The 16722-nt window shown below is 33.0% G+C and overlaps 7 protein-coding genes across 8 annotated transcripts in view; 1 reads left to right on the top strand and 6 right to left on the bottom strand.

Annotated features, from left to right (window-relative positions):
• Positions 1-1326: 1326 nt before the first annotated feature.
• Positions 1327-2925, bottom strand: LOC139094872 (serine protease 3-like). Its single transcript, XM_070646084.1, has 4 exons — positions 2853-2925; positions 2455-2710; positions 2153-2397; positions 1327-2097 (listed from the first exon to the last, which is right to left on the bottom strand). Exons 1-4 carry the CDS (start codon positions 2896-2898, stop codon positions 1403-1405), a joined length of 1242 nt encoding a protein of 413 aa, XP_070502185.1. The 5' UTR covers positions 2899-2925; the 3' UTR covers positions 1327-1402.
• Positions 2926-5193: 2268 nt separating this feature from the next.
• LOC139095038 (apolipoprotein D-like) lies at positions 5194-6405 on the bottom strand. The gene is made up of 4 exons (XM_070646286.1): positions 6275-6405; positions 5942-6203; positions 5628-5814; positions 5194-5483 (listed from the first exon to the last, which is right to left on the bottom strand). Exons 1-4 carry the CDS (start codon positions 6389-6391, stop codon positions 5465-5467), a joined length of 585 nt encoding a protein of 194 aa, XP_070502387.1. The 5' UTR covers positions 6392-6405; the 3' UTR covers positions 5194-5464.
• A 686-nt stretch (positions 6406-7091) lies between these two features.
• LOC139094837 (apolipoprotein D-like) lies at positions 7092-7963 on the bottom strand. Its single transcript, XM_070646026.1, has 4 exons — positions 7803-7963; positions 7473-7734; positions 7230-7416; positions 7092-7163 (listed from the first exon to the last, which is right to left on the bottom strand). Exons 1-4 carry the CDS (start codon positions 7908-7910, stop codon positions 7145-7147), a joined length of 576 nt encoding a protein of 191 aa, XP_070502127.1. The 5' UTR covers positions 7911-7963; the 3' UTR covers positions 7092-7144.
• A 604-nt stretch (positions 7964-8567) lies between these two features.
• Positions 8568-9457, bottom strand: LOC139094836 (apolipoprotein D-like). The gene is made up of 4 exons (XM_070646024.1): positions 9273-9457; positions 8948-9209; positions 8705-8891; positions 8568-8645 (listed from the first exon to the last, which is right to left on the bottom strand). Exons 1-4 carry the CDS (start codon positions 9378-9380, stop codon positions 8615-8617), a joined length of 588 nt encoding a protein of 195 aa, XP_070502125.1. The 5' UTR covers positions 9381-9457; the 3' UTR covers positions 8568-8614.
• A 796-nt stretch (positions 9458-10253) lies between these two features.
• Positions 10254-11080, bottom strand: LOC139095015 (apolipoprotein D-like). Its single transcript, XM_070646261.1, has 4 exons — positions 10921-11080; positions 10595-10856; positions 10352-10538; positions 10254-10290 (listed from the first exon to the last, which is right to left on the bottom strand). Exons 1-4 carry the CDS (start codon positions 11026-11028, stop codon positions 10269-10271), a joined length of 579 nt encoding a protein of 192 aa, XP_070502362.1. The 5' UTR covers positions 11029-11080; the 3' UTR covers positions 10254-10268.
• A 1313-nt stretch (positions 11081-12393) lies between these two features.
• Positions 12394-14058, bottom strand: LOC139095014 (alpha-latrotoxin-Lg1a-like). The gene is made up of 2 exons (XM_070646260.1): positions 13899-14058; positions 12394-13840 (listed from the first exon to the last, which is right to left on the bottom strand). Exons 1-2 carry the CDS (start codon positions 13999-14001, stop codon positions 12438-12440), a joined length of 1506 nt encoding a protein of 501 aa, XP_070502361.1. The 5' UTR covers positions 14002-14058; the 3' UTR covers positions 12394-12437.
• Positions 14059-15118: 1060 nt separating this feature from the next.
• RunxB (Runt related B) overlaps positions 15119-16722 on the top strand; it is a 31144-nt gene continuing 29540 nt past the window's right edge. For both annotated transcript variants that reach the window (XM_070646219.1, XM_070646218.1), the window contains exon 1: positions 15119-15819. In XM_070646219.1, the coding sequence (XP_070502320.1) occupies positions 15330-15819 (490 nt within the window). In that variant the 5' untranslated portion in view covers positions 15119-15329. The remainder of the gene's footprint in view (positions 15820-16722) is intronic.

Genomic DNA, 16722 nt, shown 5'->3' with positions numbered 1-16722 from the left:
TTATTTTATTCAATATGTTTGAGCAAATCACAAATGTTTGCTTGTTTTTACAATCGAGAGTATAAAAAGTATGAATCATCGGATCATTTGTGATTTGTATTATCAAAAATTTTGTATTAAAAACAAAGGAAGGACAGACTGTGACGCAGGCAACCTGTCACAGTCATAATCATAAACTGTCATAGCAATGAGCCATTTTTCTATGAAATTAAGGCTGAATTTCGCAGAATCGTGTGAAAATTACACCGATCAATGAGTCACGAATCGATAAATTCTTTTAATCATAACAGAAATTCCTGCATCATGCGGTACAGTTGTTTCTGTGAGATAACTGCTGTAATTTTCTTCTTTCTCTGTCTATCGCATGCTGTTTTCGCATAAAATACTTTTGTTTTCATTTGAAATTCTCTCTTGACTATGTTTGGCTCTCTCGCGCTCTTGTCTGGCTGGATATTTACTCTCTTATAGGAATATTGTAGCTTATGGATGACTTCATAGCTCTGAAATTTGTTTTTTGAACTTGATCGTGACATGGAATAGCAAAAATGGAGTTAGTCGTCTACTTTTATCTCTTTGGTGTTTGACATACCTTAAAAATCAATTTAAATACACAATAAGCCATTCCAAAATATTTCTAAAATAAATAAATCACAGGAATTCCAAACTCAATTAGAACCTGCCTATTCAATCCATTTAATCCCATTTAAAAGTGAAATAATTCTTACAGATAATTGTTTTCTATCCAATAGGCACCTCCTTAGCAGGTAATAAATTTTTGAGATGCGTAACAAAACTTGTGAAAATCAAACAAGAACTTAAAAAATTCATTTTGTGGCTAGAAAGAACGGACAAAATAAACAGAAAAGGATTCCAATTGTCCAAATGATTTCGGGTATTTTTCTTTTCTTGTTTTTCGGTTTGTTATTTCTTATTTGGTTCCAATTGAAAAGAATTCTTATTGTTAATTATATAGTAAGTATATAGACATTAATAAATAGGTTTTGGTGTCTGATTTCTGTATATTTATGTTATTCTTTGATTAACTGATCCTTTCATGAATTATTGATGGATTTGAGTTGTGAACTTGCAGGATCAGGATTGTAGCAATTAAGGGAGGGTAGAGGAGGGGCTGCTTGACTCCCGAATACCTTTTCCTTCTCTAAATACGCCTCTGAAGGGTTATCCGGCCCAGACAGTCAAAGAACATACTCTCATGATACAGAAAAACGACTAGGCTACCTAAAAGCGGTCTCATTGCCTGTTAGGGTAGACTAGGAAGGTTTAACGACATCATACCGAATTCCACGATTAGTAAAAGCCATATGCTGCTGCTAAATACTTCATTTCACTTTATTTCCCATTAAAATTTACAAAAAATCCCATAGAACTCCAAAGACAAACCCTAACACTTTCCAGGATAGATTGACAATCCACCTGACCACCACAACGCATTTTGTGGATTTGGTGTAGTTCCAGCTTTATAAACTACCAAATTTGCATCACCTTGAAGAACAACATAAGCACCAGGATTATTTTGAGTTCCTGAATTCCATAAAGCAGTATTTCCATTGTACAAAACTAAATTTCCATCGCCTTGCATACAAAAAGCTGTTGCAGTTTTTCCTGCTGTTTTTGTATTCCACACAGCAGTACCAGCTTGTGGAAATCCTGATTTTGGATATATTACAACATTTCCATCTCCTTGAAAAACTAAAATAAAGCATCCACTTTTTGACTTTAGCATCTGTCCAGGTGTCAAACATGCGGCACCACCAGCTGGAGTGGGAATCAAACTGTCTGGATTGTTGGCGATTCCAGTTTGTGTTTGAATCCATTTTAAAAAGCTTGAAACTCTTGTTGATGCTTGCCAAATGGTCGTGCCAGAAGTAACGTATGCGACATTAACTCCAATTAGAGTTTCAATTCCGTCAGCTTCTACAATCACTCCAGGACCGCCTGAGTCACCACCCAAAAGTTGTGAAGTTCCAGTTGGTGGTTGACTGCATATCAAATATTGACCTAAGTTGCAGCTTGCTTTTGTGAGAATTTTAAAGTATGTGTACTGCAAATATCTTGAAAACATGCCAGGTGATACCTCTGAAATTCATAAATATTTTGTAAATTTGAACTAAGCATTACTATATCCACTTACGTCCCCATCCAATGGCAGCAAATTCATTTCCTTCATATCCAAAATCTTCCATAGGAATTGATGGCAAACGTATAGGCTTGATGAAAGCAGTAGTAGGTGGAACTTGTGATAGATGGAATAAAGCTATATCCGGATGTTTGCCGTCAGCTGAATTCATCCAAATTAAATTATCAACATAAATTTGAACTCTTTGTCCTTGACGATCGGCTGATCCGAAGGATGCAAGAACGGATTGTACTGGGATGCTGTTGGATGTGAATTAGCTTATTAAATAATCCACAATAATACAGAACTTTACTCACTCAGCAGCACAATGTCTAGCAGTCAATATCCAATTCGATCCAATCCAAGATCCTGTACATAAATATCCACCATTTGCTGTGTTAATTGCCAACTCAGCAGCGTATGGAAATTGCGTATCTGTTGCTTGTTTTCCATTTGCAATTTGTAATTTTAGAGTTTTTGAATTTGATTTTTTGCCTTTAAAGACGAAATCTTCAACATCATCAGGATTTGTTAGTTGTAAGGTGCGTGTTTCGTGGGCTGACTCTGCTGATGCTGGGAAAATAGAAAATATTATGTTAATATGGACACTGGCTTAATACACTCATGGATTAAGAACTGATTAAATGACCAGAAATGATCAAGTATGTTTATTCAGTTCCGCATCCTTAAGTCTTTGAAAATGACAACTTCCTACTCAAGCAAAACAGAGACAATAAAATTAAATAAAAACAATACTTCATCTCGTTGGAGTTTAAAAACAGACTGACTTATTTTTGTGATAATATCATTATAACTAAAATAAAGAAATGATTACATAAGTTATGGAGTTCCATGCTAAGTTTGAATATTCCGTGTAATTTCTGAAAGAAATTTCAGGCGTGAATCTAACAAAGTCTCAGTTTGAATTCCATCATCATGCTAGATAAGTCGCCCTGATTCCGGATTTTGAATCGCTTAACAGACTTGTGCTTTTTGGGCTGGTTAAGTGCATCCTCAAGATCATTTAGAAATGCATCGATTAATCCAGAATTTCTCCAAATCCTTGTATTTGAGTAATCATCTTTAATTAAAGTAATTCATCGGTATGATATGACTCTGAATCAGCATAGAAGTTATGATATGAGAACTACCCCGTCATATTCTTGGAATGGCATATGTTTTTAATACTTACATATTTAGTTGAGAGCTGTTTTTGTTTTCAGACGCAAGTCTCCGTAGTTATTTTTTACGCTCCATTCATTAATTTTAAGAAAAATTTTCATAACAGAGGTATAGAGGCGTATGTCAGGAATGGGTTGTCCACCCTTAATCCTCGTTTTATATTCTCCTGCCTCATGACTCAAGGTACAAGCTTTTACTTTGTAAAATTCTATCCATATTAACACATTTTGTCAAAAGGATATGTCAATTGCAATATAAAAAGCCTTAATCTGACAAGAATATTGAAAATCTATTGAGAAACTTATTAGACATCCAGAGCACAATACACTTCATGTCCACATAATCCACAAAAAAATGTTAGAATAAATACAAAGAGTTGAGAATCAAGAGAAATTGACATTATTGTTCTGTAAATCTGACTCATCGTTTACCTTACAAAATCATAGCTTTTTTATCTTCCTCATTCTCTCAGTTCTTCATGCTTCATTCTTTGTTGTCAGTCAGTTGTTTACCATAAAACATGCCGATGAATAGATTTCGATAAATTTTGAAAGGAAAATAGTATATTTCACATAATCTTAATGACATTCAATTAGATCCTTCTGTTCTTCTATTCATGCTTCTCGAAAAGAGATCTCATTCTTGGAATCGCTTGGAACCGAGGAATTATTTCTACGAGATCACAAAAATATTGTCTATTGTTGTTATAATCATACTGAGACATACTCATTCTTTAGGCATATTGAGTTTAATTTACATTGATGATGAAGATCACACGATTAATTTTACATATAGAATGAATATTTGATTAATGTTTTGTTATTAATTTATTATGGAAGTATTTCATGATCGCTTTGAGCTGGCTTTTTGAATAAAATGAGTAAATAATTGATTGTGACCTGAATGTCTGGAATTTTTGAGGATCTGGTTTGATAAGAGATGCGAATAGGGTAATTTGATACGCGAACAAAATTGGTAATGATGCGACTATGGCTTAGATCTTCTTCAAATTTAGTTACTTTCTCGTAGGAGTGGACACTCTGCTGACAAGCCTCGACCGATCCGCAAGCGGCTTACATGACATTTATTAAGCTTTTTTGCGACACTCAGATTGCCCAGCACTGCTTTATCATAAGATTACTAAAAAAAACTGAATTTTACCGGAACAGCATAACGTGGTGCTTTAGCAATAGGGTCAAAATTAAGAGATTTTCTCCAAAAAGGGGTGGTTTAGGAGGTCAGACCCACCGGAATGCACTTCTCGACGAAGCATAATTACGTCACTATTAACGGTAAGACTCGAATCTGCCTTGTCGGCACAGTGATGGCTGGTTCTGACCCATTATTATGTCCTAAAATGCGATTCATCGGATTATGCTGCTCGGATCGATTGATTCCTGTTGACTGCAGGGAATTCATAAAATGATACGAATTCAGTCAACATGTAACTCTCACGTCTTGTTGTCAACGCGACGACTTAGTGGGACTCATGTGAGCTTCCGTGTATTCCTCAGATTCAGTAATTTATGTAAATAAATCAAAAAATGCGCTTTTTCCTAACTTATTTCATAGTCACTCGTGAACCATTCCTTTCTAATTCCTTTACAGAGAAATTTCTAAAACCCTTAAAATTAAAGATTGAAAATCCAGAGCACAAAGATAACGCAAACACGAAGAAGGCTGTTCAATAAAAAAACTAAAACAGTGACTGTCACTTTGATTCATCATAATTCAAGATTAAGTTTTTACACTTCATCTCTCTCATTTTTTGACGCATGCTGTGCGTGTTTGATGTGTAAGAATTTTTTTTTATTTCTATGATTTATTAATGAATTTGAATATTCTAGCTTTAAATATCTCATAATGCTCTATAATTAGATTTGATTGATTCGTTACAAATTTTATTTTGTATGATTTGTGATCCGTATCTGGAAAGTTTTTTGAATAAATTAGAATATAAATTGAGTATAATGAAGGATGATTTTTGGAGGCGTTTTCCTGGTTGCATACTGAATGTTAAAGGTTTAATTTTATTGAAATAAGTATAATCCTGAGAAATTATCAAATAAGTAGGAAATGATGGGAATCCTACGCATTTCTACAGAGTTGTGGAAGCTTGTCTTAAAGTTTACGGTTGAGTTCCAACTAAGGGTTGACTGTGCATCTGAAAACGAAATATATGCAATTTAGCACCTAAACATACATAAAATCCGAATCAACTTCGAACTCTGTTTCAAACAGATCGAAACATGCTGATTATCAGTTAAGAGCTTCATTAAACTTCATCAAACAATAAAATTCTACTTACACTTCTTCACTTTGTCCAACTACTCGAAAAGTTTCACTATTAAATCCAATTAATCCAAGAAGAGCATCAGCTTTTGCCAAAACTGATTCTGACATTGTCTTTGAACGTCCTAAAATGGATACAAGTTCGATAGATTGATCTTCGCCAACAGGTCGACATGACCAAAGGAGTGAGTAGTTTGCATAATCTAGAAAATGTAAATTTTAGTTGTAATTAGTTAAGGCAGAGCTCGAAGTCAACTCGAATTTTGTATGGACTCAAGACGACTTTTTCATTCAAAATCCGAGTCAACTTCATGTTGTTACTAAACCAACCTGTAGCATAAATCTGATATTCATATTCATTAACAGTTCCATCTGGATAAACAGCAGTTCCATTCAAAAATGCTCTCATTGGAACTTCTTCAGGATTTGTTACAGAAACATTTGTGTATTGTTCATAGAAAACGTGATCAAAAATGTAGGATCTGTCAACATCAAATACATGCTGGGTTCCTCGTCGTCCGTAACGATGTGTAATGCAATTTCCATCAAAAGCGTGTTCGTTGTTGTAAAGCTCAAACCAAATGCCAGAGTACTAAAGGGTATGATTGAAGTTAAGCAATATAAATTATCAATTTTGAGGAAACTCAAGCTTAAAATCCTTACAAATCCTGTAGAAAAATTCTCTTTTGCAGAAACAGTAGTGCGACATGGATGATCAAGAATATCAGCCGCAAGTATAAAATAAAAACAAAATACAAAAACTATGAAAAATGTTTTCATGATTCAAACAAAACCCACAAATTCAAACTGAGCATATGTCTATCATACTAGTGTAATTTATAGGTATATTAATTTCACAATATTGATTAAATGGATCATTGTAAGCTTTCGTAACTTTTTACTGATAAAAGCTTAATTTTTAGTTTAATTAGTATTTGTATTGTTCTGAAAACACAATAGCCACCAGCTTTAGAGTCACTCTCTGCTAATGATGATCATCATAAGTTAATCTAGTCGAGCTTTGAACTTCCGAAGCAAAGGAATCGTTTACCACAATGGTTCTAGCTATAAGAAACGTGCTTAAGTATTCTGGACTTATAAGCAGAGATCCGCCAATAACTATAGGTCTTCATTTTTTGTATTTTTTGTGCAGATCTATGGTTTTGGGATAACCTTGCTCATTAAAACTTGATAAAAGCATATCAATCTTCAATATTGGACATTTATCAATTATCTAATTATTATTTTATCAGCATTAAGTTTGGGAGTCGCTTAAAAATGCCTTTATCACTGATTAATATTATTAAGTGGTATTATAGATTAAACTTCAGACTTGAACAAGGCAATCGTAAAACTATTCAGATGCTGATAATTAAAATCTCCTAATACATTATGATAAAAATTTGGAAAAAATACCTTTTCAGCACAGAATCATACTTTAAAATAATGGACACAATTCAAAAATTTATAAAAATGCAAATTAAATTTTAGAAAAATTCTTTTATTTATAATTTAATGATTTTGATTTACTTTTTATTCAGCAAGAGCACAGCTGTAGAAATGAAAAGAAGAAAATTAGATAAAAGTTAAGTCGAAATTGGATGCTAGATCAACTTACGCTTCTGGTGTGTGTTCAATGAATCTGAAATCTTCTCTGTTCAATCCAATTTCTTCAAGGAGAGCATCAACTTTAGCATAAACTGCTGGTGTCAATTGTGTTTGACGTCCAATGACTGAACCTTCCTCGCGTGATCTGTTGTTCTCGAGGTCAGTGCATGACCAGACGATGGCGTAGTTTGTGTAATCTAAGTGACATTGGGTATTGTAATTTCCGATCTAAATCATGCGTTGATCGACTTACCTGTGGCGTAGATTCTGTAGTTGTATTCGATGACTTCTCCGTTGATACGGTTGATTGTTCCTCTTAAGATGGCTCTCATTGGAACTTCATCTGGGTTAACTACACGAACGACAGCAGTCTCTCTCAATCTTTGTCCATTCATAATTCCAGTTCTGTCAACATCGAAAACTTGTTGTAATCCTCTACGTGTATAATGATGGTCAATGCATTCGGCACCAGTTTGGTTGACGCTGTTGTAAAGTTCGAACCAGATTCCGGTGTACTATTTTTTTATTATTGAGAAATTCCTGATTATTCTCATATTTCAGCGAAAATCAACACTAAACTTACGAAAGCTGGTGAGAAATTTTCCTTAGCTGGAACATCTTCACGGCATGGACGATCGAATTCAAGTCCCAATGTGAAGCTGACGCACAAAGCCAAAATTAAATATTTCATCTTGCTAGTTTTAAAGTTCCAAACGTAACCGTAATGAAAGACTAAAAATTTTATAGTTTTTCAGGCCTATTTATACATTTTGGAAATGTGTCGACATTCGTGATAACTTCAATTGTTGAGATTAAGTTTATCTTATTGATAAGTTTTTAAAAAATATATAGTTGATAATCATATCAGTACATAAGGAAACTAATTAAAAAAATTAGTGGGATTGAACATTAATTGATGACTGTAAATGAAGATTTCTTAGGGATTACTTAATTCACGTGCATGTCCTCCTTTGCAAAATAGAGTTACAGCCTAATTTCCTTCAATTAGAGTGTCTGCATTGTTTTCAAGATTAGATAATAGAAGCAATAAATATTTTACGTCAGTCCAATTTGATTTGGAAATTTTGCTCAAGTTTAATCTGCTGTTGATTACGATGAAGGAAGGCAGAATCGATAAGATAATAAATTTTAAGGTTCCACAAGCTGAATGATGATAAAATAAAATTTCTTTTTGAAAATGTTTGCATGTTAAAAGCTTAAATCTGATATCTGAGAAGATAATTGGCGGAATTTCCAAGAAAATAATCGGATTTTTCAAGTAATCCTTGCTTTCCTTTCATCAATTAACATTCTTAAGATATTGCTTGACAAAATAAAAGTCTCAAAATCAGTTTAAGAATAAGCCATTTTATTGATTTCCAACATTACATATTATTACACATTATCTGACCTGACTAAATTGCAGCTGTTGAAAAGAAATGAAAAATTAGTTAGTTCCAACAAACTATATTTAAGTAAACTTACGCTTCTGGAGTATGTTCAATGAATCTGAAATCTTCTCTGAACAATCCGATTTCTTCGAGGAGAGCGTCAACCTTTGCGTATACAGCTGGTGTCAATTGTGTTTGACGTCCAATGATTGATCCTTCTTCGCGTGATCTGTTGTTTTCGAGTTCAGTGCATGACCAGACGATGGCATAGTTTGTGTAATCTAAGCGATATATCATACTGTGATTTCTGAGCTGCATATTGCATTGATCGACTTACCTGTTGCATAGATTCTGTAGTTGTAATCAATAACTTCTCCATTGATGCGGTTGATTGTTCCATTCAAAATAGCTCTCATTGGAGATTCGTCAGGGAAAGCAACACGAACTACTGCAGTTTCTCTTACTCTGTTTCCATCTAAAATTCCAGTTCTGTCAACATCGAAGACTTGTTGTAATCCTCTACGTGTATAATGATGGTCGATGCATTCTGCGAATCCTTGTTCAAGACTGTTGTAGAGTTCGAACCAGATTCCAGTGTACTATTTATTTTATTAAAGAATTTGTTGAATATTTGCACTTTTCACTAAAATTTCAAAACTTACGAAAGCTGGTGAGAAATTCTCCTTGGCAGCAACATCATTACGGCATGGACGATCAAATTCAAGTCCTAATGTAAGGCCGAAGCACAAAGCTAAAATCAAATATTTCATCTTTTTTTTAGTGGGTTTCGTTACTTTCTCTGAGAATGAACAATTCTGATTGAACCGAAAAGACTAGAAGATTTTAATGAATTTCTGCGAATTTATACATTTTGCAAATGCGATAAAAAGTGCAATCTTAATTGGCAGGATTGTGGTTATCTCTATGATAAGTTATAGAATGTGAGAGTGGATTTATCAGTAAAAGAAAGGCTTAATTAAATAACCAGAAAATAATATGTCTCTAAATCCGACTAAGCACATCAAAAGCTAAGAATAGAAATTATCGCATGATGCACATCAAGGTAGTTGATAGTTTAAAATTAGAGTTTCTAAATCCAATTTCCTTCACTTGAAGTGCTTTTACTATTTAGATAAGATATTAAGAATGGCAATAAATCTTTAACGTCATTATTATTCCATTCATAGATTTTGCTTGACTTTAATTTGCTGGAGATTAGCCAGAGGAAGACAAAATGGATAAGATATGAATGTAATTCAAGTTCGATGAGAATTCTTCGCATTCTGAATAAGTTCAATATTGATTCCAGTAAAGTGAATGAGTTTAAAGTGATTTTGTCCAAAGAAAATAGTTGCAACTGTTTTGACATCTGTGAATCTTATCAAAGCGCGTAGAAAGAATGTAAGACGTATTTTTTCATAATTCACAATAAGTCTGAACAGGTGCAGGATAAACAATTAGGCCATTGTCTCAGTGTTTTCGATAAAATTTTCAAGATTTTAACTAAGGATTCTCGATACCGAAACCAACACATCTCGGTTCCTATTCAGATACCTGGATTTCCCAATCTCTAGATCAAGACAATGACTTGCATTTTTTTCAATTCAATTTTTAAGTAAAAAGATGTTTATTCATTATTTTCAATTTTTCCAATTATTTTACAATCCAGTTAGACCACAGCTGTAGATAAAATAAGACAAAATTAGAATCAACTCAAGAATTTCATGTAAAATCAACTTACGCTTCAGGAGTATGATCAATGAATCTGAAATCTTCTCTGTTCAATCCAATTTCTTCAAGAAGAGCATCAACCTTGGAGTAGACTGCTGGTGTCAATTGTGTTTGACGTCCAATAACTGAACCTTCCTCGCGTGATCTGTTGTTCTCGAGTTCAGTGCATGACCAGACGATGGCATAGTTTGTGTAATCTAAGTTATATGGAATGTTGAGATTTTTGATGTAAATCTTGAGTTGGTTGACTTACCTGTTGCATAGATTCTGTAGTTATATTCAATGACTTCTCCATTGATGCGGTTGATTGTTCCATTCAAAATGGCTCTCATTGGAGATTCATCAGGGAAGGCAACACGAACGATTGCAGTTTCTCTTACTCTGTTTCCGTTAAGAACGCCAGTTCTGTCAACATCGAAAACTTGTTGTAATCCTCTACGTGTATAATGATGATCGATGCATTCTGCGAATCCTTGTTCAAGACTGTTGTAGAGTTCGAACCAGATTCCGGTGTACTATTTATTTTATTTAAAGAACTTGCTGAGAATTTGCACATTTCACTACAATTTTTTAACTTACGAAAGCTGGTGAGAAATTTTCCTTAGCTGGAACATCACTACGGCATGGACGATCGAATTCAAGTCCTAATGTGAAGCCGAAGCACAAAGCTAAAATCAAATATTTCATTTCTCTAGTTTTCACTTTATTGAACCTGAACAAACTTAACCGAATCAAAATAACTAAGCGATTTTCAAATTTCGTACGCTTTTTATACAATTCCAAAATCTAACGAAATTGAATAATAATAATACCAACTGAAATTGACGGACTATGGCTGTCTCAGTTTTTCCGCTATAAAAGTTTGGTGATTAATTTATCAGTACATAACGCTAAATATTAATTTAATTAAGATCGAAGATATCAAACTTAGAAAAGCAAGTCATATACCACAAGCAAAGTGAAGCATTTGTGGGAAATGCATGAAAGACGAGTTAATTTTGGTATACATTATAGGTTCTTTGGATTTTACTGGGTTTTCTGATTTTTGCATACTAATTTTTGTCAAATGACATGCTATAAGCTGATTGCTTCATATTCTGCATGTTAAGAGCTTCAATTACCTATTCAGCTTAATGATTATCTTAAATTCAAAGTAGCTTTATGAATTTTCAAAAAGAACAGAATTAAAACATCAAGAACAAGAACAATCAATCTTAACTAAAAAGAATTTTTATCAGCAACAACATTAAATTGCAAAAAGTCCAAATTAATATCCTTCATTATTGCATTCATAAATTACCCTATCCAAAAACTAAAGTGGACAACCATAAAACTCAATTCCCTAGTTTAAAGTTCCTTATTGCCATGATAAGATATTAGCAACAATAAATTTTTTAATGCCAACAAGTTTTCATTCACAAAATTTTTAACGTGAAATCGTTGCAATAGATTACAAATAGGAAGACAGTTCCGATAAGATAGAAAATGATTTAAAAAATATCGAGTAGTAGATAAATTTTTCCTGTGCCACAAAATATTCCTGTGTAAATGAAGGAATTTTGTTGTTTTAGAAGTTTTGACGCCAGTTAGTATAAGCCTACATACGCAATTGATAAAAGCTGAGCCTCCAAATTAAGAACTAGTTGAGGAAGTTTTTTGGCAACTTAAATAAAGGTTTTAGCCAAAATACATTAAATAACATATGTCTACGAAAATCTTGTATTCCACAAAATTAGTAAAGTTTGTCTAAGTTCGAATCTTATTGAAAAGTTCGATGTTCATTAAATACCAGTTTCAGACACTTTTTGCATCAAAATATCTAAATTTTTTGAATTTTTGAAATCTTATCAGTCAATCTTATCATCTGCAGCTCAAAACTTCTTAATTTATCAATCTTAATGCAAACTTATTTTCAAAATAAGTTTTTCTTCTTGAAACTTAATTATCTTATCATTTCATGACTTGTTGAAAAGCAGAACTTGAGTATTCGAAATCAATTGCAATAATGTTCTTATCATCCCAATTGGTATTTCCCAAGGAAACGACTTAATGTTCTTTAATCCAGGAATCTTGGAATTTCCAAGTTAATTTTGTTTTTATTCTTTAAATATTAAAAAATTCATCAATAAATGAGGTAATTTCAATTGCGTAGCAAAATCTGCTTGATGAAGAAGCTTTAAATTGCGACCCAGCTGATTCCTGACAACATTCCGGCACAGATGCTTCAATGTGTAGACAATTTTGACGTCAAGTATCCGATTTGTCATTGAATTTCCATAATTATCATTCAGCCATGCCACAATTTTTGATATATTTTCATTAAGACTTTTAAATTCGTTAATTTGCTTCCAGCATTCAGCATCTATGAAAAATGTGGTATTGTATGGCAGGAGAACCTTAAGCACTTCCACAGCTGAATTGTAGACATTACTTTGATTAACATTTGCAACGGCTGTTGAATGAAGTACAGACTTGATTGTTGTGCTGATATTGAAGCCTTTTTTGAAGAAGTATTGAAGCAGTCGATCAATGTTCTCGATGTGACTTTGAGTAAATGTTGTGCTGGAAAATCTGTCATACAGCAAAACTCCAATTTGGTCCTCAAATTCTCTTACTTTTATAGTCACTCCAATAGTTTCTAGTTCATTCAATAATGATATTGCTAATGTGACTGATTCATGTGATTCTAGTAACTTCTGCAGGACATAAACCACAGACCTGATGCACATAAAATAATTAATCTCAGAAAATCTTGGAAAGCTAAATTTGTCATATTTGTCAATGTCATCATGAAGGAACACTAGAAGGTAATATAGGAACTCCTCATCTTCATCCACAGCACACGATTCACATAAATTCTTAATAAATTCATACTTTTTGTTACTACTCGAATAAATATTGTGAATAATGAATTTGACTATTTCCGTATGTGAATAAACAGTTGCCAGGAAAGCTGGCTGAAATAAGTCTTCTACTCTATAGTTACTGATTCTAAAATCTTTTTCATACGTATGTTCAAGCATTATATGAAAGCATGCCGAAACGATGTCAGCTGGTTCATTTCTGGATCTTACAAGTAATAAGCACAGTGGATTCATCGAATCACGATTTTTTGCTCTCGGATCGACTTCTGTCTCATTTAAAATGTACTCGATCATATCATAATCACAGTTTGATGCTGCAAAATGTAAGCAGTTCTCTAAATCTAAGTCATAACAATTTGCAGTTGCTCCATTTTCAATTAACAGTCTTACAACTTCTAATCTCCTATTTTTGACAGCTTCATGTAGCGGTGCCACTTCCTCGTTATTCTTTATGTTGACTATTTGTGGTTTTTTGAGGACAATTAGCTCTAATATCTCAAATGGACAATTTGTTGTGATTCCGACCATTAATGCTGATAATCCTTCAAAACTTACAGCTAATGAATTAAATCTTTTGTGATCGAGAAGTAGACGACAAATTTCGATGTTTCTCTTCACAACTGCATGATGAAGAGCTGGAATTAAGGTTTTAATTAGTGAAGGAAAATTGTGAAAAATTTTAATTTTTCTTACCTGTAAAATTGTGATTATCAGCAAGATTTACATTTGCATTCGAAGCTAAAATTTGCTTCACACGCTCAACGTTGTTTTGACTGACAGCTTGCAGGAGATTCATATTGTTGCTTAATTCACTTAATAATTCTTTTACTGAAAAATTTCAAGATTCACACGATTTATTTATAAACAAAGTGGTGAATTTTGTGGTGAAATGCAAGAAAGCTTTGAGATGAAAAATTTTGAATATTTTTTGACCGTTAAAAATAAAGAAACTTCAAAAATTCATACAAAAACTTAAAAACCATAAAATTCAACTAAAAACTACCCAAAACTTTATCTCAAACCCTTAAAATAACCCATAAATTACCACAAATGTATCAACTCAAGAAATAAATTCACTTACAACTCACCACAAATGAACACGCGACCACATTATATTGTGGTGAAATTAACCACAACCAAAAGCTCAAAACAGAAAGAGAAACAAGGTGTAAGCAGGACAACAATAAAATTCATAAGAAAATTTTCTTCATTTTTTTTACTTCCCCACTTTTTTTTCAGCTATCATTGCGCGCAATTTTTTTTCTCTCTTTCGACCCTCGGGTGTGGAATGAGGACGGAGGGATGACATACACCACTACACTGACATGATGGAAAAGGAATTTTTCTTAACAGGATTGTTAGTATTTGTGGCACCACATTGGTTGAAAACCACGAGTGCCACAACTGGGTTGTTGTATTTTTTTTTTTTTCTCATAAAAACCGAGAAAAAAAAAGAAAATTTTTAGGCGGAGTTTGAAACCATAAATTTTCACCTCAAGTAAAATTGCTATGGCTTGAAAGCTGCATGAATAAAAAAAAGAACTCTTTCGGTCGTTGATGTTAACCTCATCACCATCTTCTTATTCTCATCCATTCATCGTCAAGTACATACTCACTTGTAAGACATTTAAAGACATTTGTATTGGTATCGTTTCAATGATTTTTTACGCTATAAAAAAAAGTGGCAATACAAGCAACAAAAAAAACTTCTCTTATATCCATCCAACCCCAAAAAGAAGACTCCCCACCTCTCTCCTTGCTTTTTAACGTCTTCAATGGTGCCCCCGCAAAATCTGTGAAGCAACCGAGACACACCAAAAAAAAATATATAAAACCTCCGCTTCTTCTCCATCGAGCTCTGGTTGTGTTATTATTATTTTTATTCAACATTTTTGTAGCCACAAAACATCGGAATGGGTTTCTTGGTTTCAAGTAAAGGTTTTAGCGGTGACAGAAACATTCTTGACGCGGTAGTGATTGGACGCGAACGGTCGACCGTGAAAGTGTTTTTTTGTAAATTCTACCGAGATTTATTTATGCTTTTTTTATACTTTTTGAGTGTTTTATTGTGGAAAAAAAAATAAAAATTAAAAAAATGAAAAATTAAAAGAAAAAAAAAATTGAATGAAAAATTTATTAAAAGTTAAAAAAATGCATATAGCAACGGAAGTGGTGACATCAACGACGGCTGCACCGTCGGAACAAAATAAAAACAGTGAAACGACTAATTCTGGTGCTAATAGTCAACGTAATTCATCAACAAATTCATCGACAAATGGTGGAACTGTTAATCCACGTGATTCGCCATTGACGGCTGAAAATTTAGCTGAACGTACAATTGATTCACTTATAGCTGAACATCCTGGTGAATTAATGCGAACGGGATGTCCACATATTGTTTGTACAGTTCTACCAAATCATTGGCGTTCAAATAAAACTTTACCAGTTGCATTTAAAGTTGTTGCACTTGGTGATGTACAGGATGGAACTGTCGTTCATTTAATGTGCGGTAATGATGAAAATTATCATGGTGAATTGCGTAATTGTACGACAGTGATGAAAAATCAAGTTGCAAAGTTTAATGATCTTAGATTTGTAGGGAGAAGTGGACGCGGTAAGTGTGAATATTTTTTAATGTGTTACAAGAAGAATTCCGAAAAAGTTGAAGCAATAAATTTTAAAACCACTGATAAATTGGATTGGATGTAAATTTATCTTGGAGATAATTATTCATGGAATTGAGCTGTGGGATGAATTTGTCTGATGTGTTAAGAATTTTCGAAGATAAGGAGGAATTTTGTGAGGTTTTTGAATTTTCTTAAGTTTGAATTTTGGATATTTCTTGTGAAATTTAGAGAAAATTGTAGAATTGGAATGAATTATTGTGCAATGTTCCAGAAAATGTTAGTTTTTCTACCATTAAATGCAATAAAATGTTTAGTTTGTATTTACGTACTTACTTGCCGATTGAATTGCATTCCATGACCCCTCCTGTAGACGTGTTCTAAAGCAAAAGCTATAGCTGGCTTGCATCTGTTAATTACCGATCAAAAATGCCGTGCTATTAAATTTAATTTAATATTTAAATTGTCCAAAAATTGTGAATTTTTTTGAGATTTTTGACAAAAATTTAAGCAAATCTAGTCAAATTTTAAAATTGTTGTCAGACAAATAAGAATGTAGCATTGGATGAAGCATGAAAATTCAATCTTTCAAAAAAGAAGTGATTTCTGAAGTAATTTTGTTTTGAAGGACATAATTTGTTAATAACTGAATTATCAATTTCTTCTATTTTACTAATATCGGACAATTTTCAAAATTTGGATTAAAAAACTAGGCAAAAATGGTAAAAATTGTGAAATTTGAGCTTCTAATTATTAAAATTTAAAGATTATTAAGCAGTACAAGAGTCACGCCTGACAGGTGTCTGATTTTGAATCGAATTTTGTTCGAAATGTTAAAAATATTTTCAAATCTTGTCAATTTTCAAAAATTTCCAAAAATTTTCATTTTCTTC

Source organism: Chironomus tepperi, unplaced genomic scaffold (assembly GCF_022539635.2).
Source record: "Chironomus tepperi strain 1889 unplaced genomic scaffold, CSIRO-AGI_Ctep_v1 contig_359, whole genome shotgun sequence".
Lineage (NCBI taxonomy): Eukaryota > Metazoa > Arthropoda > Insecta > Diptera > Chironomidae > Chironomus > Chironomus tepperi.
The sequence above is the reverse complement of the archived record's forward strand: the minus strand, read 5'-3'. Positions and strand labels throughout refer to the sequence as shown.

Coding starts and splice junctions, on each gene's coding strand:
- LOC139094836 (XM_070646024.1), bottom strand. CDS start 9,380: ATGAAATATTTGATTTTAGCTTTGTGCTTCGGCCTTACATTAGGACTT. Junction 9,210..9,272: donor AGAATTTCTCACCAGCTTTC/GTAAGTTTTGAA, acceptor TAAAATAAATAG/TACACTGGAATCTGGTTCGA. Junction 8,892..8,947: donor CTACAGAATCTATGCAACAG/GTAAGTCGATCA, acceptor TATATCGCTTAG/ATTACACAAACTATGCCATC.
- LOC139094837 (XM_070646026.1), bottom strand. CDS start 7,910: ATGAAATATTTAATTTTGGCTTTGTGCGTCAGCTTCACATTGGGACTT. Junction 7,735..7,802: donor AAAATTTCTCACCAGCTTTC/GTAAGTTTAGTG, acceptor ATAAAAAAATAG/TACACCGGAATCTGGTTCGA. Junction 7,417..7,472: donor CTACAGAATCTACGCCACAG/GTAAGTCGATCA, acceptor AATGTCACTTAG/ATTACACAAACTACGCCATC.
- LOC139095038 (XM_070646286.1), bottom strand. CDS start 6,391: ATGAAAACATTTTTCATAGTTTTTGTATTTTGTTTTTATTTTATACTT. Junction 6,204..6,274: donor AGAATTTTTCTACAGGATTT/GTAAGGATTTTA, acceptor CATACCCTTTAG/TACTCTGGCATTTGGTTTGA. Junction 5,815..5,941: donor ATATCAGATTTATGCTACAG/GTTGGTTTAGTA, acceptor TACATTTTCTAG/ATTATGCAAACTACTCACTC.
- LOC139095014 (XM_070646260.1), bottom strand. CDS start 14,001: ATGAATCTCCTGCAAGCTGTCAGTCAAAACAACGTTGAGCGTGTGAAG. Junction 13,841..13,898: donor TGATAATCACAATTTTACAG/GTAAGAAAAATT, acceptor CCTTAATTCCAG/CTCTTCATCATGCAGTTGTG.
- LOC139094872 (XM_070646084.1), bottom strand. CDS start 2,898: ATGAAGTATTGTTTTTATTTAATTTTATTGTCTCTGTTTTGCTTGA. Junction 2,711..2,852: donor ATTGTCTCTGTTTTGCTTGA/GTAGGAAGTTGT, acceptor CTATTTTCCCAG/CATCAGCAGAGTCAGCCCAC. Junction 2,098..2,152: donor TGCTGCCATTGGATGGGGAC/GTAAGTGGATAT, acceptor TATGAATTTCAG/AGGTATCACCTGGCATGTTT.
- LOC139095015 (XM_070646261.1), bottom strand. CDS start 11,028: ATGAAATATTTGATTTTAGCTTTGTGCTTCGGCTTCACATTAGGACTT. Junction 10,857..10,920: donor AAAATTTCTCACCAGCTTTC/GTAAGTTAAAAA, acceptor TAAAATAAATAG/TACACCGGAATCTGGTTCGA. Junction 10,539..10,594: donor CTACAGAATCTATGCAACAG/GTAAGTCAACCA, acceptor CATATAACTTAG/ATTACACAAACTATGCCATC.